The sequence below is a fragment of the Cydia fagiglandana genome, chromosome Z (assembly GCF_963556715.1).
Source record: "Cydia fagiglandana chromosome Z, ilCydFagi1.1, whole genome shotgun sequence".
Taxonomy (NCBI): Eukaryota; Metazoa; Arthropoda; class Insecta; order Lepidoptera; family Tortricidae; genus Cydia; species Cydia fagiglandana.
The window spans coordinates 18,029,597-18,055,801 of NC_085959.1; the positions used below are offsets into that span (position 1 = coordinate 18,029,597).

Below are 26,205 nucleotides of genomic sequence, written 5' to 3' on the forward strand. Positions count from 1 at the left end.
TATTTGTTGTTATAGAGGCAACAGAAATACATCATCTGTGCAAATTTCAACTGTCTAGCTATCATGGTTCATGAGATGCAGCCTAATGACAGACAGACAGACAGACAGACGGACAGTGGGGCTTAGTACTAGGGTCCCGTTTCACCCTTTGGGTACGGACTTCTAAAAAGTAAGCAGATGATGTGAAATATAACTCATATAACATGAAAGTCTAAATTATCTCCCTGTATGTGAAAAATATAAGTATAAACCGCATTTTAACCGTCCGTCCGAGGCTTTGCTCCGTGATCGTTGGTGCTAGAACTTGCAATTTTGGCATGGATATATAAATCAATCACGCTGACTAATTAGTACAATAAAAACTAGAAAAATGATTGTTTTTAGGTACTTGGCCTACAAGTAAAGTTGGGGTGAACTTTTTGTTCGTTTAAACCCTATAATAATAGTGGGTCGAATATGCATCTTTAACAATATTTTTTTTGTTAAAGTTTATATTTTCTAAAATAATCGCTCCGAAATGAATATTGTGTCCCTCCATTTCTAACTTATGAACTAAGTATTATTGTTCCAAAAAACAAAAATGGTGAAAGTAGAGCTTAATAAAGGCATTCCATGAAAACTATAGCAAATGTGATGAGTTAAACCTTTGATAAGTTATAGCAAAAAGTCTTACCTTCTCAGTAAAAAGACGTACATAACGCTGCGAAGGTACCTCCTTTTGCTTGTTATGTACGTACGTACGGTGAGCCAAGAAAGTGGTCTACCACTTTTCGACTCTATTAATCAGATGATAGAGTCGAAAAGTGGTAGACCACTTTCTTGGCTGATTGTACCTAATGTGTAGGTACTTACTAATAGCCCCTGTTCAAGGCAGCCTATTGTGACGGACTACGGGACCCTACACTGAGAATGGCCCGACATGCTCTTGTTATTTCTTAAGTATACGGAAGCTTAGGAAAGAGATGCAACAATAATATAAGAGATGCCAAGCTGTGATTAAGAAAATACTGCGAATTGTGTAGTTACTCATAGTTAGACACTACTCGTATTAAGTAGGTAACTTTAATCAGCTGTTGAGAAAGCAAATTAAATATAAATGTTTGTCTTAACCTTTTGGACGCCAATGACTGATATATCCGCTCCGCAGGTCCAACGCCAAAGACCGATTAATCGGTCACATACCACAGAGCAACATAGACCTACCTGCATACGCATAAAGTTCAATTTCATTTTTGACACTTCAGTGACGTAGTGGCGTCCGAGTGTTTTTGTGTTTGACACGGCGTCGAAAAGTTTAAATGCCTAGTTGTAACTTAAATCTAGTGTTACAGTAACTTTAGAGGTTTGTTTTATCTCACTAACAGATGCAATTCAGTGCAAAAGTGTCTTAACCGCACCATAAATCCCCAGCTATAGAGGTTTCCCACTTATCCAAGTTTCACTGTATGTATATACCTAGTAACATGCTATGCAGCTCGGATTTGCGGGACAGGCTGCACATCCACAAATACGAATTGAGTTAATCAAACTCTTGCAAAGTACTTTATCATGGGCAAATACCTATTTGGGTACCTATTTACCTTATTTCCGAATCTCCAATTCAAGCTTCTTTCTTGCTTGGATCCAAAGAGAAGTATAATGCTTGAATGTCAATGAAGGCTTTTAAGCCCTAAAACAATAGAAATCAAGGTCGAATTTGACATATAAAAGTACTCGTACCTAATATGGATAAGAAAGCTAGCTAGGCGTGGCTCACTCCGCGATTTCGACGCTTTGCTACAGGTAACTAAAAGTGCATCCGTTCGGCCCCAATTTTGGGGTTTGCCATAAGCCGCGCGTGGCGCTGTCGCCACCTAGCGGCCAATATATATGCTGATCGTAACAGACGCGTTTTGTTAGAGAGTGAGTCTTCTGTACTTAGTACTATTATTTATTCTGTGGCCTAGTACAGGAAAGCGGGAGTTAATAGCTATCAATTAAGTTCCTTCGCGCGCTTCGCGCCTATTAATAAATAGTATCTAATCTCTACATTGCATGGAAATCAAGCACAGGCGTTAGCGATATTGTATTTCATGAATCGTATTAGGAGCATTCCACGGGCTGTCTCGTACAAACGCATTTTATTTCCTGTGTTGTGACTTTTTTCTTGGCATTTAAAACAGGCGATTATTTTTCTGTGCATATTTTTGACCATTTGTCATAGAAAAGGAAACTCTTATACCTTTAAATCTTCAGAAACTTCGCGTTTGTACGGGACAACGGTAGACAATTTCATGGAATGCTCCTTAACACTTGTGGGTCACTTCTGGATGAGATTAGCTCAGGACGGGGACAAGTGGCGTACTAGAAGAGAGGCCTATCACCTATGCTCAGCAGTGGGCGATAAAGGGCTGAATGATGATGATGATCATCATTAACACTTTTCGCCTTTCAATATCTACTGAAGTCCATGTAGATATAGGGACATTTTCACTTAACTGCGTACCGCATTAACGGCCGGTTAGAAATCGTCACAAAGGTACGGTCATGTCAAACCCTATACATTTTGTCAGGAATATGGCACGGTTACACGTTACTGAAACACGACTTAAGTCGCGCTTATTATACAAGTTAAAATGAATTGGCCATAGAGTCGGACCAAAAAAACTCTGCAACAGATTTGATAGCCCACGCAGTGCAAGCGTCATTTAAACGTCATAATTTCATATAAGTTTGACGTTTCATTGCGTGCGCTATCAAATCCGCTGCAGACTATTCTTGGTCTGACTCTAGTAAATATTTTTCAAACACGTCTTTGTTACTGTACTTAATTATTTCCTCGCTTTATAACCTTACACTACAAAAACCAAGTCGTAATAACCAGACTATAATGACATTTTGATTTGTTTACCTGTCAGCTCTTCATTAATTTGGAAATGTTTCGTAGCGAAATTTAATTTCCCGAACGGTTCTTTTCCAGCATCTTATTATTTACAATGTTTGGCTCTTGATTATGTATAGTTTTAGCCATGTTTTGTCATTTATTATCTCTTTATTCATCATTTCTCTTAGGCCAGGGTTTTTATAATATGAATATAAAAGTAAAATATAAAAACACTTACAAAACAATAAAAAATACATATAAACACATTATAAAAAACCTAACCTAGGGTGCCGCCAGCAGCGGGGCAAGGCCCAAGCTACCGGTGGTCAGGGCTGCAGAGAGAGGAACCGACGTACTATCCGCGCCGTGTCCAAGATCACCGCCTTCTGCATCTGTCCCTTGATCCAACCACCTAGCGAGAGTCTCTCGAGATGTTGGTCGAGACTCTTCGCTATTAAACCGTTCACTGAAACGACTATCGGGACAATGATCGTCGAATCAACATCCCACATGGCGGTTATCTCGTGAGCCAAGTCTAGGTACTTACTGGACTTGTCCTTCTCGGCCTTCACGAGATTCTCATCATGGGGGATGGTGATGTCAACGAGCACGGCCCGACGTTGCGGTCGATCTATTATCACAATATCAGGCTTATTGGCTACAATAGTCCTGTCAGTGATGATAGATCGATCCCAATAGAGCGTGGCACGACCATTCTCGAGAACAGGCACAGGTGAGTACTTGTAGTACGGTACTTCGTGGTCCACAAGGCCATATAGAAGGGCAAGTCATTTATTATTATTATTTAATATTTAACACTTAAGTCTTAAGTATTATTCAAGTAAACCGCCACAATGACACTGACAACAGTGACAACCTATCATATGTTATTGCCAGTGTAAGAAATTAGTTCCAATGAAATTCCGCAATATGGCGCATGTTCATATATTCCAGGCCTATAACCGCGAAAATCGAAGTTCGCAAATTGCGGGTATTTTTCTGTCACTCTAATTACGCCTTCATTGGAGTAAAAGAGAAAGATCCCCGCAATTTGCGAATTTCGGTTTTCGCGGCAGCCGCTCTGGCTTCATTTCGTCGTATTGCGTATGTTCTGAGGGCCTACCGTGAACCACGTTCGTGGTATTGCCTCTCTGCCGCACTTGTAAATTCGTACGTAAGTGTGACAGGGAGGCAACACGTCGAACGTGGTTGGCGGTAGGCACTCTGAGGGCTTACCGCGAACCACGTTTGATGTGTTGCCTCCCCGTCACACTTACGTACGAATATACAAGTGCTACAGGGAGGCAACACGTCGAACGTGGTTCGCGCCTTCGCGGTAAGCCCTCTGTTCCTCACTGGCGCACGTGTATAGCACAATAAATAGCACATCTATAGAAAATGTACTATATAGATCAGTCCAAGCCCCCTACTCTGTCTGTTCTCTTTCACGGCGCAGCAACTAGTATCATTTCTCCCTCCTTGCTCTTTTAAAAATGCCGTTTGTCAAAAAAGGACAACCATACTGTTGACAAGATGGACTTCAAATCCAAGTGGCCCCTTTTTAGGCGACCCAGGTTGTGCATGTGTGCGTAAAAACGTATATGTGTGCTCTTTTAGGGATGTGAAAAGTCGATTTTAATCATGTTATATATCGATAAACGCTACACAGCGGAACGAAATAGCGATTAATTGAAGCTTCAATATCTTCGTTAAACAATAAGCATAATTGAAATGCTAATGGATAATTATTATGATGTAATAAAATATTTCAATTATTGCGGACCACCTATTTTAGTAGGTATTTATGTATTTTAATTAAATATCTGAACTTTCCCTTGGTTCTCTCCTGGAGCGTGACTATAAAATTGTGATCTGATAACCACAATAAAGAATAAAAGCGTTTATGTTCATTTTAGGTATAGTTAAACCTTTGAAGTAAAATTAAAATTGCAAGAAATGTCGATAGTTTATCGATATGACTTTATCGACATCGCTACAGCAAAGTGGGTCGCTTTATTAATCGTACACTAAACAAAAAGTGGTCCCACTGACAGCTCGCTTGGAAGGCATCTGTATATATTCTTATATCTATGGATCAGTCTATGGTAACGTTAGGCAACCCAACGCCAACTGTCAGCACATTTAGTTTTTGCCTGTGGTTAGTTTACAGTAAAACTGGCAACTCTAACTCTGACATAAATGTCTCATCGTTTGCGGCCGCCTCTGGCTACGTTAAAAAGCTCTTTATGTGTTTATAACTTTAATAAATCGCATTATTAAAATAGAAATAGTACTTATATTTATATTACGGTTCAACTAACTAAAACAATGACCTGGGGATTCGTCACTTGTGGCCCTAACGAGGCTCTCGTAGTGTCTGGTGAGTACCTACTTGTCTACGCACGCTACAGTTTTCCTGTTTGGTTTATTATTTTTTAAATAAGATTTGAAAAGCCCATTAGTCTACAATCCTTTAGCTATTTAACAGTTTAATTCTAGGCCCTGCTAATATAATGTGAAAACGATGAATTTCATTATTTTTTTAGTCATAATAAACAACCAGCATTGCGAACGATATTTTTGCTTATTTATTGATTTAGTTGCGTTTTAAATGTGTATGAATGTTTTTTAGTTTTTTGAGTTAGCAAAGTCTGACATTCTGGTTCTGGAAGTCTTAACTAACCACTTTCTGTTCACATGCGAAATATCGTATTTACCAATAACTCTGAATAAAATCATGTTTATAATATAAACAGATTATCATATATTTTTGACATTGGGTCAGAATAATAACAGACACACCCATGGTAACCATCCTTAGTTATCATTGCTGAACAAAATCTAATTCAATAGTCCAATAAGACACCTATTATTATACTGCAATATGCATAATTCTCATTTAGTCTGCATTTAAATAGATGTGAGTCACATATTAAATTTGTCCTATCCAACCTGTCAATGCCATGCAAGTATATGTATATGTATGTATATGTTTTTATATTTCTACTTGACAATATTAAAGCAACTAGTCATTTACATTTTTTTATTAATAAAGCTCAACACAAATTTTTGCATTTTATGACCACTGCTAAGTTCACTACTATAATGACAGTTCAGTCTACTACCTAATCATTTTGCTTTTGTACAATCAGCAACACTCCTAACTGTACTGATAACCAATTATGTGGTTTGCTCGAGGGCAGCCCTACAATCGATGTTGATGGTCACACTACAATTGGTGCGGCACAAACTGTCAGATGAGCATCGCTTGTGATAGTGTTGTCGGAGTGTAATTTACCTAAACTATGCCTGTTTTCCATACTTTTATGTATTAATTCCTTTATTTAATTATGTATGGTGTTTTCTCCGTTAACATCACAAAAGGCATAAGGTCCACTGATGTACAATTAACAGTGTGAGCCATGGTACAAAAATTTCAGCTCCATTAATCCTATTAAGGGAGTTGAACTGTCATTTTAATATGTAGGATAAAACCTAACTAATTTTTCTATTAATAGTTTAGCCATATCTCAATTTAATGCAGTGGAAGTCCTATGAGTTGTTTGCTGTTAATATTCATATACAGATTACAGAACTAAAGTGTCAGATTGGACTGTCTTTCAGTGGCGGCGCTTCCATAAAAGCTGATTTCCACCGGCTTGCCTGTTTTTGGACGTTTGAGCAGAGTCGTAAAGGAAATATGTAAGCCCAATCTAGGCTTGCCTATGGATATATTTGACGCGCCGCCACTGCCGTCTTTACAAGTCTCTCTTTTAGCTTTAGCTCCCCTCCCATTCTCTAATAACATAACAAGAAGAGATACATATATCACAATTTGAAGAACAATAAAATTATTAGACAGTACTTATTAGGAACTGTAGAGATATATCTCTATTTAGAAAAGTATTGCAAGTTGGCAGATATTTACTTGTAAAACGTTGTTTCAACTGTTTCTGTTGATGATGATGATTGTACACCCAAAGGAGATTGTAGAGTTACTTTACAGTAAACCAAAATTGAACCATATCTCCGAGTGTGATAGTTGATTATAAAAAACTAGAGACAGCAATTCACCGCATCAAACCCAAAAACTGAGTTTCTCTTACATAGTTGCACATTCACATTTGTGAAATAACATTGTCTCTTAAACATAACGACGCTTAAGAATCAAAACTGTCAAAAGGGGCCCACTGATTAACAGTCCGCCGGGCGGTATCGGCCTGTCAGTTGGAACAAAATTTTGACAGTTCCAAACAACTGACAGGCCGATACGGTCTGGCGGACTGTTAATCAGTAGGCCCCTTAACTAACATTTTTGACGTTTTTTACCTTTTAATGCAGTTAGGTGCAGAAAAAAATTACGAATAGCATGCCATAATTGTCTAAATTTTAAATTATTTGTTACTTAGACAGTATTGATTCTTAAGCGTTGATAACAAGATTTAATTCCATTGTTTGACTGCTTATTTCTGTCTCTTCTTCTGACTCTCTCAGTCACACTTTTTTAATAATACGCAGAAAAGACTTTAAGTATGCTCTGCTCATTCTTCATTGCCAATTCACAGCATGGACTTGCTGTGAATTGACAATGAAGAATTATGTAGTATTGTATATCTCACTAATGACCTCTATAAACGAATCATGCAATCATTTGTATGAATCATGGTTGTCTGTTTTAATCTTATCACTTGCCTATTGTGTATGAACATATTCTCAAGTTGTAAAGGCAAGATAATAAATTTGACTCAAATCTGCTTGAACTAAGTCATCTTCAAATAATATAGGTGAGACATACAATAAAATACTTTCAATTTTATTAATATTCATACAGTCCATATACATCCATATACATTATATCCTTGTGATGTCAATAAAATATTAACTTTCCTTCCTATAACTAAAATCCTTTATCATTTGCTTGCTACATCCTACTAGTCAGCAACTAAGCTGAGAAAGTGACAAATGGCAAGAGGAAGTGCTGTGTAGCAGCCGGCCTAGCCAAGGTTACAATCGCTATCGCTTCGACAACGAAAAGCTTTATGTCTCTCTATCACTCTTCCATATTAGTGCGACAGTGACAGTTGCGTTTCGATTGCTACCGAGCGTAAGCGATTGGCATCTTGGCTACACGGCCTGGGTAGAAGAAGAACTCATAGCAAGAATTGTTATCACTTTTCAATAAGTATTATCTTAAAAATATAAACAAAATCTCCTATGTATTGTGGCAAAAAAAATAATTGACAAAAATGCCTTAAGTACATCATTTTGGAAAAGAGCTGATTTTATACTCTTTCAAACTCCTGAATCGATGTTTATAAAACTATAACTAGGAGCTAAGAACCACCGCAAAGGAACTCGCTTTCACGTAAAGAAGCCGCATCGAAATTGGTTCATCCGTTTCAGACCTACGATGCCACAGACAGACAGACAGAGATTGGCATCAAACATATAACACCCTTCTTTTTGCGTCGGGAGTTAAAAACTACTTTAATTAGTCCAATATGTCACTAATGTGATTTGCGCTTTATTCATTAGTGGGGCAGACAGATGCTCGAGGTCAGTACTCAATAAACTGTGGTGGATCCACTTTTATGCGCCAAATGACGTAACCGTTAAATGAACGCAGAAACTATCTTTATATTACAACAGCGTCAGAAGTTTATTTTTCGCCGTGGTGTAGGTACCTATTTGTAAAATTAAACAACGCTGGTATTACACTATTAACTAATTAGTTACATTAATTAGTCATCATAGTTGATATAGTATTATATTATAAAATACACCTGCTTTTTGTTCATCTGAATACACAACGGTATTTACAATAGGTATATGTAACACATGGGTGTGTCACATAAAACAACTTTTGTCCAAGTAAATTTTAGTTTTTGTTAGTACATTTACACTATTGAGCCAGCTTGCTTTTGTCTACTTCGGATTACACCTCATACGGCCTCCAAAACTCCATTCAATGGAAACGGAATTTTAAAGTGTTAGCTTTTGTTTTGGCAATTTTTGCAAGAAAAGAAATTGAACCAAAACTAATCCTCAATAAGATTTAATTTTCCCCGGCAGACTTTTTTTTAGACATGAGTTCAATATGAACGTGACCTCTCGCATCCAGAGTCATCATATAGCTCGCATCATAAACTTTACTATCGAATATGTTTGTATATTTGCAGGATGTTGTTACTCGAAGCCTCTGCTGGTGCCGGGGGGCCGCGCATTCGTGTGGCCCTCCATCCAGCGCGTGCAGCGGATATCGCTCAACACCATGACGCTGCAGGTGGAGTCGCCCACCGTCTACACGAGCCAAGGCGTGCCGATATCTGTCACGGGAATTGCGCAGGTCATTTGAATGATTTAGATTATTAGACGTATTTAATGCTTATTTATTTATATATATACTTTAGAACTAATCAACATTTAACACTGTAAACTCTCGCGTTTTGTACACATATTTAATTACACAAACGGAAATGAAACTATATCGCGGTAGACCCGTTTGTGTAATCAAATATGTAATCAACATTAATAAAATGAAATAAAATCATAACCATCAATAACTGTGTTAGACAGTATTTAAAGAGCCATAGCGTTGTATAATTTTGTTGTATTAATTTATATCAATGACCATCACGAGCGTATCTTTTTGATGGCATAAGCTATATTTAACATTATCAAATGACATTGAAAAACCGGGCAAGTGTGAGTCGGACTCGCGCACGAAAGGTTCCGTACCATAATGCAAAAAAAAAAAACGGTCACCCATCCAAGTACTGACTACTCCCGACGTTGCTTAACTTTGGTCAAAAATCATGTTTGTTGTATGGGAGTCCCATTTAAATCTTTATTTTATTCTGTTTTTAGTATTTGTTGTTATAGCGGCAACAGAAATACACCATCTGTGAAAATTTCAACTGTCTAGCTATCACGGTTCGTGAGATACAGCCTGGTGACAGACGGACGGACGGACGGACAGCGAAGTCTTAGTAATAGGGTCCCGTTTTACCCTTTGGGTACGGAACCCTAAAAACGTGATAATTCATGTTTACAAGATTGGATGCGAAAAGACGTATCTCTACAGCTAAAAGAATAATTGTCAATGTTTCAGGTTAAAATACAAGGACAGAACGCCGAGATGCTGTTGTCAGCATGCGAGCAGTTTCTGGGCAAGTCGGAGCAGGAGATACAACATATAGCCCTCGTGACCCTGGAAGGTCACCAGCGTGCTATTATGGGCTCCATGACAGTCGAGGAGATCTATAAGGACAGAAAAATGTTCTCCAAAAAGGTTATTCAATTTTATTTAGCTGAATTGCTAAAAATCAGTATAATTCATGGGGTACGCGATATGAATAAGAAAAAATATAAAATATAATATAATTTTTATTCTTTTTGTCCTGGTAAGGACATATATTTGTATGATGATACAGATATTTGTTCCTGAGTCATGGTTGTTTTCTATGTATTTAAGTATTTATATATTACATATATCGTTGTCTGAGTACCCACTACACAAGCCTTCTTGAGCTTACCGTGGGGATTAGTCAATTTGTGTGAAAATGTCCTATAACATTTATTTACTTTATTTTTTTTGGGTGAAAATCTCCTATAATATTTATTTATTTAATTACTCTGGTTTAGTTGATAGCGCATATTACATTACAATGATATTATAAGATATTATTTGCTGTTAAGATCACAACTGGCATATAAACCCTCATATTATAGTATACTTAGGTATGTTATGTTGTTCATTAGTGACTTGATAAATAAATTATAAGAGGTTTAACTCTTATGTGTGTTATGATGATTTCCAGGTTTTTGAAGTGGCTTCAAGTGATCTAATCAACATGGGCATCACAGTGGTTTCCTACACCCTCAAAGACATTAGAGACGAAGAGGTATGTTTTACACAATACATTAAAAGTTCATTTTGATAATTTAGACTTCATACAAGGCTCAACAACATATTATTCAACATATTAGGCTCGTCATTTAAGTGACATTATGTAACAAAATAAACCTTAGTGTTAGATGCACTTTTGTTATAGCTCTGTTCGGCGACACCGCTGGTCGCGGTTTAACGCAAATAATTATTAATAGTATCTTAGAGTACATCGAGTTTGATTCGACGATATTTGTAGTTTCATTCTCCGCTCAGCGCTATTGGCTGTGTAATATGTAATATTAGTAACACTTGAAACAATTGAGTAGCATGTTTTTCTATTTCATCGTGGCTAAAGGAAGCTAAGGTATGTCGAGTTGCGAGTGATATTGGCGCATTATTTGGATATTTGTAATATGTCATATATATGTATGTGTTCTTGAGCTTCTATAATTATATATCGCATACGTATACATGTTTCTATTCATTGAATCTATTTCAAATGCTATGGATAATCATTTTGAAAGTAATTTTATTATCAAGATTTTAATATGCAATAAATTACATATGTAAGCTACTACAAAAATACCAATAGTTGAGTAGGAAGTTTAGAGAAAAGAAAATCTACTAGTACAGTCATCAGCAATAGTATCTTACACAACTAGGGCCGCAAAAATATGTGACACCATGTGACACGTTCTTATTTGGAGCGCAATAAGAGCGCGTCATATATTTTTGCGGCCCTAGTTGTGTAAGATACTATTGCTGATGACTGTACCACTTCAACATTAGATTTTCAATTTAAGATACGACAGACAAATGTATAATGTACGGCAATACATACACATATAAAAGTAAGTTGAAAATATAATGGAGGTTAAATGAAATATCACATAAGTAATTATCAGACAGGATGAGCGCGTGAGTATTGAGTTGAATACTTTAGTGGTAAATTGATGCTTATAGATATACCCTTAGAAAATTAAAATAAATATTTTCTACATTCGTTATTGTATAGAAAATCTATACATTCAAGAGCTAATAGGTACACATCCATGCCTTAATAGTGGGCCAATTAATCCTAGGAGCATAACGTGGTTATGTATTTGTATAGGTTTTTAATTGCTCTCCTAAGTTCCACACAGTGGTACGTCATTTGAACCTGACTGACCCATTATAAAATCTAACGCTCTGAACTTGTTGCGCCTTTTTAGACTAGTTTACCGTCTAATTTATTTTGGTTTTAATATTTTTTAATGATTATCCGCAGATGATAAAAATGATCCATAAACTCTATTGGCGTTATTCATAAACGCGTTACTGGTTTGAATTAGCTAAGAATCGTTTGTCTTTATTTGTCCTTTTGATTTATGTATTTGTAAGAAAGGGATAAAACATAATTTAACTAAATCAGGCCCGTAAAGTTTTATGAATAAAGGGAGTATATACTTAAGTAGATCCGAAGTAGTATCTGTTGCTTTTGGATCAGGCCTCATACGTCCTATATATCGTTATTTAACATTACATCTACTGATTTAGTTAAAGAGATAATTTGCAACTTCGCTTCTAGATGGTGTTACATGAGATATGTATTTTATTGTATATACCTATAATAGATTTATATAATATTTATTACATATGGCTTGGATGAGTAAATAATCAATTGTTTTTATGGTTATAGAGTGAAAAGCATGGCCGTGTCTCACTGTTAGTCACCGATATTCCCAGGAAAAAACTACGAAATATATTTACTAAATACTAAATTAAATTGCAGGGATAATGGCCTTTTTCGAGAAATAAAGAGTGCAGCTATTCTTTGCAATCGCTTAAAAAATATGCGATTATTATGCTGCGTACACAAACCCCACTTTTCCTGGGATAATTAATTTGTTTTAGGGTTTGATCGCCGTGCACTGCACTGACCAAAACTTAGCATTAGCACATACTGTGTGGAGTGTTACTTAAATTCAGTTCGATTGAATTTACTGATTAATCAGTGATGTGACATTGATGGAAATGTTCTTTATAATGGAATCTCGTAAAATAAAATACGACAAAGCTTTAGGTTATTACTTCAAGGTTGTTGGTTATCTTAAACGTAGCTAAAAGTGATTTTGTTACCGACTATGTACTTACGTTCATTAAAAATATATTTTACTAACTCATATTAATTAACTTTTTCGGCCTGCAGGACTGTCATATTATAACATAATAAACCATTATGTTTGTCAAAACTTTTTTGTTGATAGTTCTTTAATTTAATATTGTTTGGCCGGTAATCCATTTATACTATAACGTGGTCAGTGGCCACCTTACTGTAAACACCAAACTCCAAGTGTTATACAGAAAACTTGTTAAACTCATAGCTGAAATACTTCTTTTTATTCAACGAACTGTGCTAGTAGGTACTAATATTACGCTCAAATATATAAATCATAATGTATGTACAATAGCACAACCTTAGGCAATTTAGTATCCTTGAATAGTCTGTAGCTTTTCTACAAGAACTATAGTGGTAATGATACCTTCACTGCACGTGCAGCATAAAATATGGGTCGCCGTCTGTTCCGCTTTCAGATGACACTTTTTATGACCCCGAGTGCATCGAAGTTGAAATACCACTATACATATGCGACTAATAACCAAACATGTTATATATATTAGTGTAACCATTCGTGTATCTGTATTGAATCAGTACCGGCGGGACGTCCATGGAATTCGAACTAGGCAACTTAACCTATATAAGACATGTATCAAAGTAAATGTAGCTCCTGCTTGCTCAACGATAATGTTAGACGCTTTGTAAGCCGTCATTGACCACTGCTGACATTCGAGATTGTAAATAATAGCAACAGTTTTGCTATCATGTGTTAGTAGCCAACTGACTGTATTTTACGGCACCCAGGGCTACTTGAAAGCGCTAGGCATGGCGCGAACGGCAGAGGTGAAGCGCGACGCGCGCATCGGCGAGGCGGAGGCGCAGGCCGAGGCCAAGATCAAGGAGGCCATGGCAGAGGAGCAGCGCATGGCCTCGCGCTTTTTAAATGACACCGAAATCGCAAAGGCGCAGCGTGACTTCGAACTCAAAAAGGCAGCTTACGACGTTGAAGTTCAAACTAAAAAGGTAAGGGATTGCGATTATTTCCACGATGTTTTTATATAGACATTTGATGTCTGCACTCTTCCGTTTTTTATCACGTTTGAAATTATTCACAAGATTAAACATATTTTAGGAGACCCATGTCACAATGACAAGCATGTCATCATTTTTTCTTCCGCAACATGTTAAATCGGGGTTCGTCACTGCTTTGACAGCTTTGTTCTCTCGTAGCTAATATTTCGTAAATATTTTATTTAATTGTAGGCCGAGGCAGAAATGGCCTACGAACTACAAGCAGCCAAAACGAAGCAGAGAATCAAAGAGGAGCAAATGCAGATCGCGGTCGTGGAACGTACGCAAGAGATCGCCGTTCAGAAGTGGGAGGTGCAGAGGCGCGAGAAAGAACTCGAGGCTACTGTCCGCAGGTCGGTGATTTATTTTAAAATTATTAATTTGAAAAGAAATTATTTATTTAAATTAATACTTAAATTCTGAATATCTTTTACGCATATAACCGTTTTTTAACCCCTGACGCAGAGTGTTGTATGTTTGATTGTTTGACGCCAATGTCTGTCTGTCTGTGGCATCGTAGCTCTCCACAACGGATGGACAAAATTAGATGCGTTTTTTTAAATGTGAAAGCGAGTTTCCTTGCTATGGTTGTATGGTTCATAGCTATGTTTGATAGAGATCGATCCGGCAGTTTGAAGAGTATCAGCTCTTTTCCAAAATGATATAAGGTAGTGATTGATGATGATTTGATGATTTTTTTGGCATAAAGCGTATTTTTTTTAATAGAGGACTCTAGAGAAACTAAAATAGTGTGAATGCATTATATTTGTGGCGAAAAGCTGACTCGTTCTGCTGTTTCAGGCCCGCCGAAGCGGAGAAGTTCAAGCTGGAGAAACTGGCGGAGGCCCACAGGCTGAAGACCGTGCTGGAGGCCGAGGCCGCTGCGGAGGCCGTCAAAGTTCGGGGAGAGGTCTGTGTCTCTGCCGCTCTTGTACAGTCTGCAAAACTATTAGCTTATAGCGCCCCTGCATATATTTTTATTTGCTAGGGTACTAAGCAAATAGTTTTGCTGACTCTACATTGCCATTCTATTCTATGTTATCCTATCTGGTATGCACTCTTCAGTCACACATTGTATGTCGGGGGTCAGTTATTCCAGCAGCAGCTCAGCGGTAGGCTCTGGCAATATATAATATTTTTCTGGGCCATATTAACATTGTGTCATTTTTTTAAATACACTGAAGAACAATTAATTTGTCCTTGAATACACTAACAATTACGTTCACATAAGCGATTCACGAGGCAAGGCAAGATCCACCTATATTTACGTTTTAGTTATAGATTTACCCCCTTATTCATAAACGTTTACTAAAGTTGACAAGCCGGTAATAATCGTTTGCCCCTTTCCATCATACTAATACGTCGAAAAGGGACAAACGATTATTATCGGCTGGTGAACTTTAGGAAACGTTTATGAATAAGGAGGTTAATTGTCTTTTTTTCAAGGCTAAATGTTCTCCTGAATTGACTCGAACTATTGTCACTCTCATTGCGTTCGAAAAGCCCAAGGGGCGCCCCTCATCTCTTGGTTAACAATCTACTATTACACATTGCGGCACAGCTCTTACACGAACCTGGTTTGAGAAATGATAATTACAGCATGTTAAAATTGTAGGCCGAAGCATACGCCATCAAAGCGAAGGCGGCGGCGGACGCGGAGCAGATGGCCAAAAAGGCCGAGGCCTGGAAGGAGTACGGATCTGCGGCCATGGTCGACATGATGCTCGAGACCCTGCCCAAGGTGAGGAGCACCAGATGATTCATTTCGTCATTTAACCCTTATAATAAATTATGCAAAATTAAACCCTATCACTTAGAAATAAAGTTCAAAATCTGGCATGAGTTGCATTCTCGCGCGCGCCTCCATACATCAAGCGCGACTTCAAGTAATTACTCGCGCGCGTGAACGCAAATAATGCTAGACTGCCACATGGGAAATACATTCCTTAAGTTATAAAACGTAAAGTAAACAACAGTGACACAGTATTAATAGAAAAAAAAATCTTATAAAGCATATACTTACTTGCTTAGCAGGGTCGATAGTGGAATAGAACTGTAACCACAAAAAATGCATTATATTATACCAAGACTGCAGTCACCGCAGTCTATGTGCCTTTGCAACTCTAGTTTTAATGAACGCATGTTTATTGTACTTAAATTCTATAACATCTTATAATATTCATTCTATAAACAGTGACCCAAAAGAAGTTACCATAGCGAAGAGTGAATACAATACTCTTTATTGTAAACCTAAATAAAATAATCGATACATATCATAATCTTAAAATTAGAGGTAACACAATCCATTCTGAAATTTATTTTCTGTCAGTAATGTATATCTTTCCCACATGAATGATCGTGTTTGCGTGTGCAGGTGGCAGCGGAGGTGGCGGCGCCACTGTCGCAGGCGCGGAAGGTGACCATGGTGTCGTGCGGCGGCGGCGAGGTGGGCGCGGCCAAGCTCACGGGCGAGGTGCTCAGCATCGTGCAGTGCATCCCCGAGCTCGTCAAGGGCGTCACCGGCGTCGACATCTCCAAGGTCAGTCTTTACATCACCCAACGGACTACGCGGACACCGCATTATAAAGCGCATAGTCTAATAAAACATGGTCTTCTCTTCCCAGAGTGACACAAGCCTACGTCATAATAACATGGCCGCTATATATAGCGCTATCGCATATTATCATATAGCGCTGTCGCATGATGACGTAGGCTTGTGTCAGTCAGGTGACCTAGAAAAGACGGGAAGAGAGTACCAGGCGGAGTATATTATTATACCATGATAAAGCGTTTATGAAGAGCACTTACCACGAGTTTGACACGGCTCACACGGCCATATTCGCTAGCGACTGCATCTCCATCGTATTGACATTGGTGCAAGCGAGATGCACAAACATATCAACGTTGGCCGTGTCGCATCATTCGTGCCGATGATTTTGTTACTTTAAAATAAAATTGTCCTAATACTCTTAACGTAAGCCCACTTAAGGGTCGATACAGACGGACTGCAACCCTGCAACATCTATGAAAACTGCACCTCGACTGCACATTAAGTGCGACAAAATTTAATAGAAAATATTTTGTTCGTATAAGTTTTTTTTCTTATCTGAAAACAATGAAAACCTAGAAAATAGGACACTAAAAAGACCTTTTTGGGGCACCGTGTGGGTGGTGTGAATTTCTCGCACTCTTGTTTCACTTAGTCTTCAAATGTTATGAAATTTAAGAATAGCGCTGTCTGCGTTTTCCTTATCGGTTTACCTAATCGCATTCAACAGCCGTGCAAGGCCCTGTAATTCATTATCGCGTTACTGTATCACACGACACCAGACGGTTGAAATGCGTTTAATTAAACTGTGCTGAATGAGTTTTCTATGCCAATTAATTTTCACACCACAGAGTTATAATTACATATTAACTTCATTATACTTTCATTACAAATGTATCTTATGTCCTTAATTAATACGCGACCAAATCTCTTATCACGTAACTGTGTTTATGAATACTTATTTGTGTCTTGACCTCGTTATGCAAATGTTTATGTACCCTCATCTACATGTTTTCGCTCCATTAAGTACATCATACATTCCTTATCACATCGCATTATTTTAATACTATCTGTTTTCTCGTGAATTCTATTTTTTCCACATTACTAAACCGCAAACGCTGCTTTAGTTGTATGGTTTTGATCTTTACACTCTTCTAGCTGTTTGGTCTAGATCTAGTCTAGAAAAAACTAACAGTCGAGCACGAACTATCGCATTAATTGCTATCAATAAACTATCACTAAATCTATATTTACTACCCTTACTACTAAGGTATTGTTACCTTGTAGTAGTAAGGGTAGTAAATATAGATTTAGTGATACATATATTGTTTTATGTACATACTTGTACAGTTATTTACAGTACATATGGTCCTATTTTCCCGCACTAGTGCGTAAAATAGCACTTTTCGTGCGATGTCAAAAGTTTAAAGGGCCATATGTACTGTAAAACGTTGTACGATACACGTGCGAATAGGTAATTCGCAACTCGTGTCGATTTAAAACACTCCCTTCGGTCGTGTTTTAATTTATCGCCACTCTTTTCGAATTTCCTATTTTTCGCACTTGTATCGTAAATAACTATTGTGTGCACCACACTGGCTCTACGTGTAACAAACTAACATAGGTGGTCGTCGGGCGCACAACATTTGGATCTGGCCACTAACAATTTTACCGTCACGAACAGAATGTAACATAGAGTTAGACCAAGATAACTCTGCAACGATTTTGATAGCACACGCAGTGCAGGTGTTATTTTAAACGTCAATCTTCCATGAAATTATGACGAGTAAATAACACTTGCATTGCGTGTGCTATAAAAATCGTACAAACTTATCTTGGTCTAATTCTTATTAATATTCATTGTGTGATTTCTAGTTTTCCTTTTCATTAAGTTACTGTTTTTGGCGGCTAGACCCACCTACAGATTAAAATGATGGTTCCATATTCCTTCGTTGCTTTCATTTCCATTTAAAGACATGTTAGGATTGTCAGGCATGGAAACAGTATCAGTGGAAGCCGCTATTGATGCCTATGGCACGTGAGATGTTACCTAATATTCATTGGCTTTGTGTTAAACTAAATTGTGTGGTGTATATGTATTTAACATTGCACGTGATTATGATACAACGGTTATATTGTATTACCAACGAATCAAGCCACCTATAGATAGGTACACTTATGATATTCGTGGATTGAAAGCCAAACAATTATTTATCTGCATCGACCTTTTGTACTCAATTATTCCCAAAAGCGGAGAATGTTATCTGTTTGTATTTAAATTAAGTGAAGTCGAAAGAGAATCTGGCTGAATTAAATACGTACCACTGCTGGGCTTTATCTCATGACTAATTGGGATTGGGTGACACTACTTACGCTGGAATTCAAGTTATATTAATAAGGAAAACCTAAATATTTTCTTCTGTGTCGGGTATACGTTAGCTTAGCTGTCAATGGCTTACCTTGTAATTTCATTCTAATACGTATTTGAAGAGTTTTTGGTAAAAAAAATCGTGTGACTGACAGTTTCCATGTCTTAATGTCTTTATTGCTTTTTTCTATTTATTAAAGTGCTCGCTATAAGTGGACTAAACTGCTGTGTAAGCTCGGCTTTACCTTGGGGCGTTGCCAAAGAGCTTCAACGAAAGTGGGAAACAACAACTACTTACAAATACTATCGCGCTGAGCATATCTTAGGTGATTACATTATTTACATTGATTACGCCGGGCAAATCATGCAATTGCATAACTTGAACTTGTACTTTATTATTGAAAGATAAGGTAAAAACGTGTTTAGCGCGGTTGAATTATTTATCCCACATATTCGATGAGTGCTTTTTCCCAATCCCAATGTAAAGCCAAACCGCCAAACGTCAAACAAATAACTTGCAACATTGTACTTTGACATCATTTCAAAGAAAGAACGAGTAAGTACTCGTACCTAATCAAAATCAATAGACAACAGAGTTGAAAAGGTTAAAGCGAGCACTTAAGCATTTGGCACTAACTGTCGCTTCTGTGACTAACCCGATGTGGGGTGGCGATAGGCGGTCGCGGAGCCCCCGACGGCGCCCACGCCGACCCCGTCGCAGCGCGGCGACTCCGCGCGGAAGGCACGATAACTGGCACTCTCCACGCAACCTTTGTATGCTCATCGAGGTAAGGCATGCACGAATCATACTTCCCTTCGGTCCACTTATGAAAACATTGAGCCTGTTACCACACATTGAGTTATAAAACTAACATTAGCCAAAACGAAAATCTTATTTCCAAAGGACAAATATTTAAGAGTGCTCAATATTTTCAAGACTGCTTGTACTATGTACAGTCGAGTACTACTAACTAGTTTGTCGCGATGACCAAAATAACTCTTGGCCTCCAACACAAGAGCCGTAGAGACGTTGGCTTGTAAAGATGTTTGTGAACTCGACCGTACATACCCATGGTGAAGCGTCCTGGTTATATTATAGATATTGCTTCTTCTCTCATTTGTAGGAACGAAGAAAAAGACATAGATAAGAGCTACCTCATTTGTTTATTTTTATTTCGTTTCATCTCATTAAGCTATAGTTTCTTGTGTCTTGTAGTTTTATTTAATAGCAATAAAAACATAAAATGCATGGTATCTCAACCCCAGGAGATATGTGTAGAACTAATACATTGTTCTGTAATAGTACTACAAATATTCTTCCTTCCGAATGTTGTTGAAGCGGGACTTACACTACGAAATTAGTATCGTGCATTTTGAAATCAGTTTCACGAAAGTAGTTTCGATATGTGTGATACTTTCACATTTCGTGAAATCATTAGTGTCGTGAAATTCACAGTTGCGCAGTGACAATGGCCCCATCAGCATCGAAGCTACACGTCCGCACAGTGCAGACACTTTCGCGATACTAAGTTATCACGTCGCATTTACACTATGAAATTACTTAGTTGTATGACACTAATTTCACCAAAAGATCACGCAGGGCACGTAATGGGGTTGGCCGGTCAAAGTATTAAGCAGATTGCGCTATCATAGCTTGCCCCGTCAATCCCTAGAATTGTGTCAAATTTCTGTTTTTTTAATGCTTTGGATGCCAGCTCTTTAAGCCAAATCTCATAGAAAAAGGGGCAAGCTACGATGGCGCCATCTATGCAAACCTTTGACAGTTGCCAACCCCATTGATTTGCTTTCGTGAAGTCAATGCATGCATTACTAAAATATTAAGCTATACGTGAAAGTAACTGTAGTTAAAACTAATGTCATGAAATTAATTTCACGCTACTAATTTCGTAATGTAAATCCCGCTTAAGTGTAGCTTGTTTTTATAAATGAAACCTATTATTTTCTAATAGGTACATAAATAGCTATAAGGAACAATTACCTAAAATACTAACTCAGAATAACAAATTTATGGTTGGTTAACGGTTGAAGTGTGATCACCGGTCGTCTTATTTAAACAAATATTTAACCCACTTCTTATTTATATTTATTAGTATAAATTGTATAATACCTAAGTATTTTTATTAGTATTGTACTGAAACTTTGGCGATAACTACTGGGAAGAATTTTTGGCAATTTTTACTTGGTGGAAACAAGTGGGAATAACACATAGTATACTTATTTATTTAGAAGTACACCCATTATACTTATTTATTTATATGTGTGTGTGTGGATATTATTACTAGGTATGCTAAATGGTTAATTTTAGAAGGCTTAAATCAAAACGTTCTAAATATGACATAATATAATAATGATCAGCATGACCACCAAACATCGTAAACATTTGGAGTGTTTTGTTGAAGCTTAGTTGAGTTCAAGGATGTCGTAAGTGTTGTGTATCATACAAAACTTGGGGTCAAAATTATTTTCGAATAAAATCACAACCAACAGTTATTCTTCCACTCCAGGCAATATAAGAAGCTCGAATGCGAAGAGGTCTACCCGTTAACATGTAGCGTTGACACCAAAGTTTCGTAAAGCATTTACAACCTACCAAAGCATTTAACAGATTTTAACCAAGGGTTGAAAATGCTCACTAAAACCAGATTTTATTGCGCTAGAACGAAGAAAGAAACACCAGAGTTAAACACAGTATCTACATATATATGTAGGTACTTTTAATTTTGACAATGAGAAAAGTAAAGTATTATGTGTATTTTAGCGTTATTTTATGAACATTATGAAACCAAACAGTGCTTCAAAATCTCTTTTAGTCATATTTTATTGAACTATTAAGGTAAAACGATCGTCATTTATGGATTCAGGAGTTAAGTATCGGAATTGGAAACGTTATACAAATCTATGGGGCACGAGCTCCTGACGAGGGCCTGAGGCCTGAGGGCCTAACGCGAACATTCATTTCAGCAAAATGTCGTTGTGTGCCTCTGTACCGCTCTTGCATATTCGATCAATAGAGAGGCAGATGGCAGATAGACGAAAGAACGAACGAAGTTGTCGGTAAGCTTGATTTATGAGTGTAACAGAATGTTATAGAAGTATTAAGATACTGAACAACGAAAATAATTTTGACCCAGTAGCCAGCTAAGTATGTACGTAGTTTGCGTATATTGGGCTATGTTTTAATTGAGTTCTAATAATGACATGCCATAGCTATATGCAACAGGTTCACTTTCGTTTATTGTTCACAGGGTGTGCGCGCTATGTAAAGGCGCAGGGGTCGCCGCACAGCAACAACAGGCAGAAGTAGTTTCGGCAATCTTAAATGTTTTATGTACCTATTCTATTTGTTTTATGATTCTTACCTTGTATTTATTAGTAATCAAGGATCAGAGAATTTATTGTACCTAAGTGCCACTGTCTTGTTTTATTAATATTTGAGTAACGCATCGTTTACCGTTTTTATTTAACGATATAATGCTATATTATTACAATATAGGTAATAAGGGCACATTGCTGACGTGCTCTAAAAATTATATGTATTCTTCTATTCTGGTATACAATGTTGTATTGTTATCTACATCTATGATGACTGTCTCATAAAAACTGTAATATAAAATATAGTTAATTCAAAAATAGTAACTTTGATCCCAAGTGAGAGACGTAGTTATAAATATATGTTTATATGGTCAGTATAGATAAATGATCGATCTGATAATTGGGTGTGTTCTTTGGTGTTCCTCGCGATGTAGGGTGCGTGCGGCGTGAGGTGAGAGGCGCGAGTGTGTAGGGGCGGCACGGCGGGTCCGGGAGATATAGAACAAGTTTGCTACTAGAGGATGGTCGTCGAGCTGTTTGTCTTAGCGTAACTTTAAAATGTTTGACCAATCGCCTAAATTTTCCCAAAGTAGAAAATTACATAATAATGATTGTTATACAAAAAAACTAAACCTATATTTTTTTATTTAGCTAAAACTGTCGTTAAGGTATATCTAAATATTTCGTGTTCAACAAAGAGGTGTTTAGAAGTCCTAGCAGTAATTTAGTACATTCGTAGTTATTGATGTAATTTTTTAATATAATCAATATTTTCTACACAGTAATCGAGAAAGCAAACCTGCGTTCTGCTTGAATTCATGTATGTATTATTTTTTGCGTCAACGTATTACCTGATTCGGCCTCACCTAGTATATTAAAATTGTATATTGTTATATATAAGCATTAAGCATCACGTATGTCAACTTTAGTTTGCTGTATTTTTGTGAGCATTGTACTGTAAAATTTAAATCTGTCATCAGGAAAGACTTTATTATTTAATCGTATAAATCGAAAATCACATTTTAAGGTGCTTCAGTCCAGTACCATTTCAGCGGATAAGTAACTAATCTTGTGAAACTACTGATGACGGATTTTAATTTATGGTTAACGAACCTGTAATTAAGTAGTTATTAAGACTGTTACTCTGCCCCTACTGGGCATGTGCGGCATAAGACCTTGGGCGCTCTCGAGTAACGAGCTTGGAAATTTGAAGGATAAAGCGCAAGTTCGTTGAAGCGCAAGTCTTGTAGAGATAAACCATTTATAAAATACACGCTCTAAGACTGTTACTCTGCCCCTACTGGGCATGTGCGGCATACGACCTTGGACGTTCTCGAGTAACGAGCTTGGAAATCTGAAGGATAAAGCGCAAGTTCGTTGAAGCGCAAGTCTTGTAGAGATAAACCATTTTTAAAATACGCGCTCTTCCAGAGCTTCTATAAGATACTTTAGCGTAGGTGCTCTGGAGGGATGCCTATGTGTATGTGGATTATATTTATCATTACACTAATCTACGTATCGAGAGATCTGAGTATTTGAAATCCTCGTATTGAGATCTTTTTAGGTATTAAATTGTCGCAACTAGATACCGGTATCAGGCTTATGGTAGGTTCACGTGTAAACTTTATATAGTTCTTTGTAAAATATTTGTTTTATGAAGATTTTATTTACCTCGAAGCCGGTTATCGAACTTTTTTTGATGCCGGTGCCATATTTTTTGTATTGTTTTTAATATTAAAAAAGTTTTAAATCTTAATTAAACTTTAAGCGTGACATGATTCTAAATATATTTAATGTGGGATGACATTGATGTTGCATTATAAGTTCATGAGTTCGAAATCGTTTGAAACCAAAGTACCTACGACACAAAAACTTTGCATTTATATTTTTACTTCAATAAATATTATGTTGTAACCTTTTAATTACTTAACTATACCATGCTATTACCTATTAAATGTAAAGCAAACATCACACTGATATGATCATGGTATTAGATTTTCGCCTTAAGTCTAATATTTCAAGTATAATATTTGGTTATAGGCACATATGGAGGTAGAGGACTACATTTCATACACTTTTGTCATTCAGACGGATACATTAATTAACTAATACATTTGTCGTATGTCTGCAATACCTCACCACGACGTTCTTTGTTTCAGTGTGATGTAATGAAATAATGTATGCTTAAAATACAGATAGAAATATTTAAAAATATTTCATAAGTATATGATGTGAAGGCACTTTGAGTGGCAATGGCACAATAGAGATCGAGTTGTTTGGTGTGGATAAAAATAACAAAAATTATGTGTAAAGTGGTTTTTATTCGTGTATATTCATTAAAAATTGCAGATGAACGTACTCGATTTATTTACTGTATCCCCAGCCCAAGACTTTATCTACGTCAGGGGTCTCTAAACCCTTCCTATCCGGCCCACAGGAAGCAAGCGGGAGAACCCAAGAAGCGCCAGCTGCAGCAGCCAAAATAGTGAATTTACAAAAGAGAGCCGTGAACCAAGTGAATTAAGCAAGAGCCGTGTGAACATGTAAACAAAATACGCAAGCATTGGCCCACGTGAATTTAGAAAGAGCCGTGTGAATACATGTAAATAAGTTTTTGGCAAAAATTTCATTTTTGGTACAAGCTTTTATCGCTGACTGTACTTTTCTTTCCACGGGCAACTAATTCTCATCAAGACAATTCTAATAACCCCAAACACAATTACGTTTCGTTGTTCTATCACATAGTTCCTATAGCCACCTCCGGTCTCCATCATCAGATCAGCTCGATGACACCATAATGTTGCAAACTAAATAAAAGCTTGTAAAAAAAGCGGCCAAGTGCAAGACGGACTCGCCCATGAAGGGTTCCGTAGCAGCAAGTAACATAATAAAATTACGGTTTACGATTTATGACGATTAAAAAATATTTAACTACTTACTAGATCTCGTTCAAACCAATTTTCGGTGGAAGTTTGCATGGTAATGTATATCATATATTTTTTTTTAGTTTTATCATACTCTTATTTTAGAAGTTACAGGGGGGGGGGGACACATTTTACCGCTTTGGAAGTGTCTATCGCGCAAACTATTCAGTTTAGAAAAAAATGATATTAGAAACCTCAATATTATTTTTGAAGACCTATCCATAGACACCCCACCCCACACGTATGGGTTTGATGAAAAAAAAAATTTAAGATTCAGTTCTTTCTAAGTATGGGGGACCCCCAAAATTTATTGTTTTTTAGGGTTCCGTACCCAAAGGGTAAAACGGGACCCTATTACTAAGACTTCGCTGTCCGTCCGTCCGTCCGTCTGTCACCAGGCTGTATCTCACGAACCGTGATAGCTAGACAGTTGAAATTTTCACAGATGATGTATTTCTGTTGCCGCTATAACAACAAATACTAAAAACAGAATAAAATAAAGATTTAAATGGGGCTCCCATACAACAAACGTGATTTTTGACCAAAGTTAAGCAACGTCGGGAGGGGTCAGTACTTGGATGGGTGACCGTTTTCTTTTGCTTTTTTTTGTTTTTTTTGCATTATGGTACGGAACCCTTCGTGCGCGAGTCCGACTCGCACTTGCCCGGTTTATTTTTCTATTTTTGTGTGAAAATCTTAATGCGGTTCACAGAATACATCTACTTGCCATATTTCATAAGTATAGTTCTTATAGTTTCGGAAAAAAGTGGCTGTGACATACGGACGGACAGACAGACAGAGATGCGACAAATCTATAAGGGTTCCGTTTTTTGCCATTTGGCTACGGAACCCTAAAAATACGCAAGCTTTGGCATACGTGAATTTAGATAGGGCCGTGTCAACATACAGATACAGGTACTCAAAAACTCGAAAAATTTCGTGACCCCTTATACTTATAATACTTTCATTGTTGGTAATGGGACCGCAGAGTTGGCGTCTGTACCCTTCTTGTAGGGCCACTTTGCAGTGCACCTGGTTTAATGGCGTGTGTCCCTGTTACCGCCTTTTCTCATAAATATCTATTTAAATAAAAAACAGAAAAAAACAAC

The 26,205-nt window shown here is 37.3% G+C and overlaps 1 protein-coding gene across 2 annotated transcripts; it reads left to right on the plus strand.

Annotated features, from left to right (window-relative positions):
• Window positions 1-5,052: 5,052 nt before the first annotated feature.
• LOC134679320 (flotillin-1) lies at window positions 5,053-24,526 on the plus strand. 2 transcript variants are annotated; one of them, XM_063538224.1, is made up of 11 exons: window positions 5,053-5,243; window positions 9,043-9,209; window positions 9,975-10,154; window positions 10,684-10,767; window positions 13,657-13,875; window positions 14,116-14,276; window positions 14,725-14,833; window positions 15,539-15,664; window positions 16,298-16,462; window positions 19,516-19,627; window positions 22,106-24,526. In XM_063538224.1, exons 1-10 carry the CDS (start codon window positions 5,192-5,194, stop codon window positions 19,588-19,590), a joined length of 1,338 nt encoding a protein of 445 aa, XP_063394294.1. In that variant the 5' UTR covers window positions 5,053-5,191; the 3' UTR covers window positions 19,591-19,627; window positions 22,106-24,526. The 2 variants fall into 2 exon arrangements, with proteins under 2 accessions (XP_063394294.1, XP_063394295.1); XM_063538225.1 differs by lacking the exon at window positions 19,516-19,627 and having other exon boundaries at window positions 5,055-5,243.
• The last annotated feature ends 1,679 nt before the right edge of the window (window positions 24,527-26,205 follow it).

What these genes read in the sequence shown, in the direction of transcription:
- LOC134679320 (XM_063538224.1), top strand. Translation starts at nt 5,192, where the DNA reads ATGACCTGGGGATTCGTCACTTGTGGCCCTAACGAGGCTCTCGTAGTG. An exon ending in GAAAAATGTTCTCCAAAAAG is followed by an intron (nt 10,155 to 10,683) that starts GTTATTCAATTT and finishes GATGATTTCCAG; the next exon opens with GTTTTTGAAGTGGCTTCAAG. An exon ending in CTCGAGGCTACTGTCCGCAG is followed by an intron (nt 14,277 to 14,724) that starts GTCGGTGATTTA and finishes CTGCTGTTTCAG; the next exon opens with GCCCGCCGAAGCGGAGAAGT.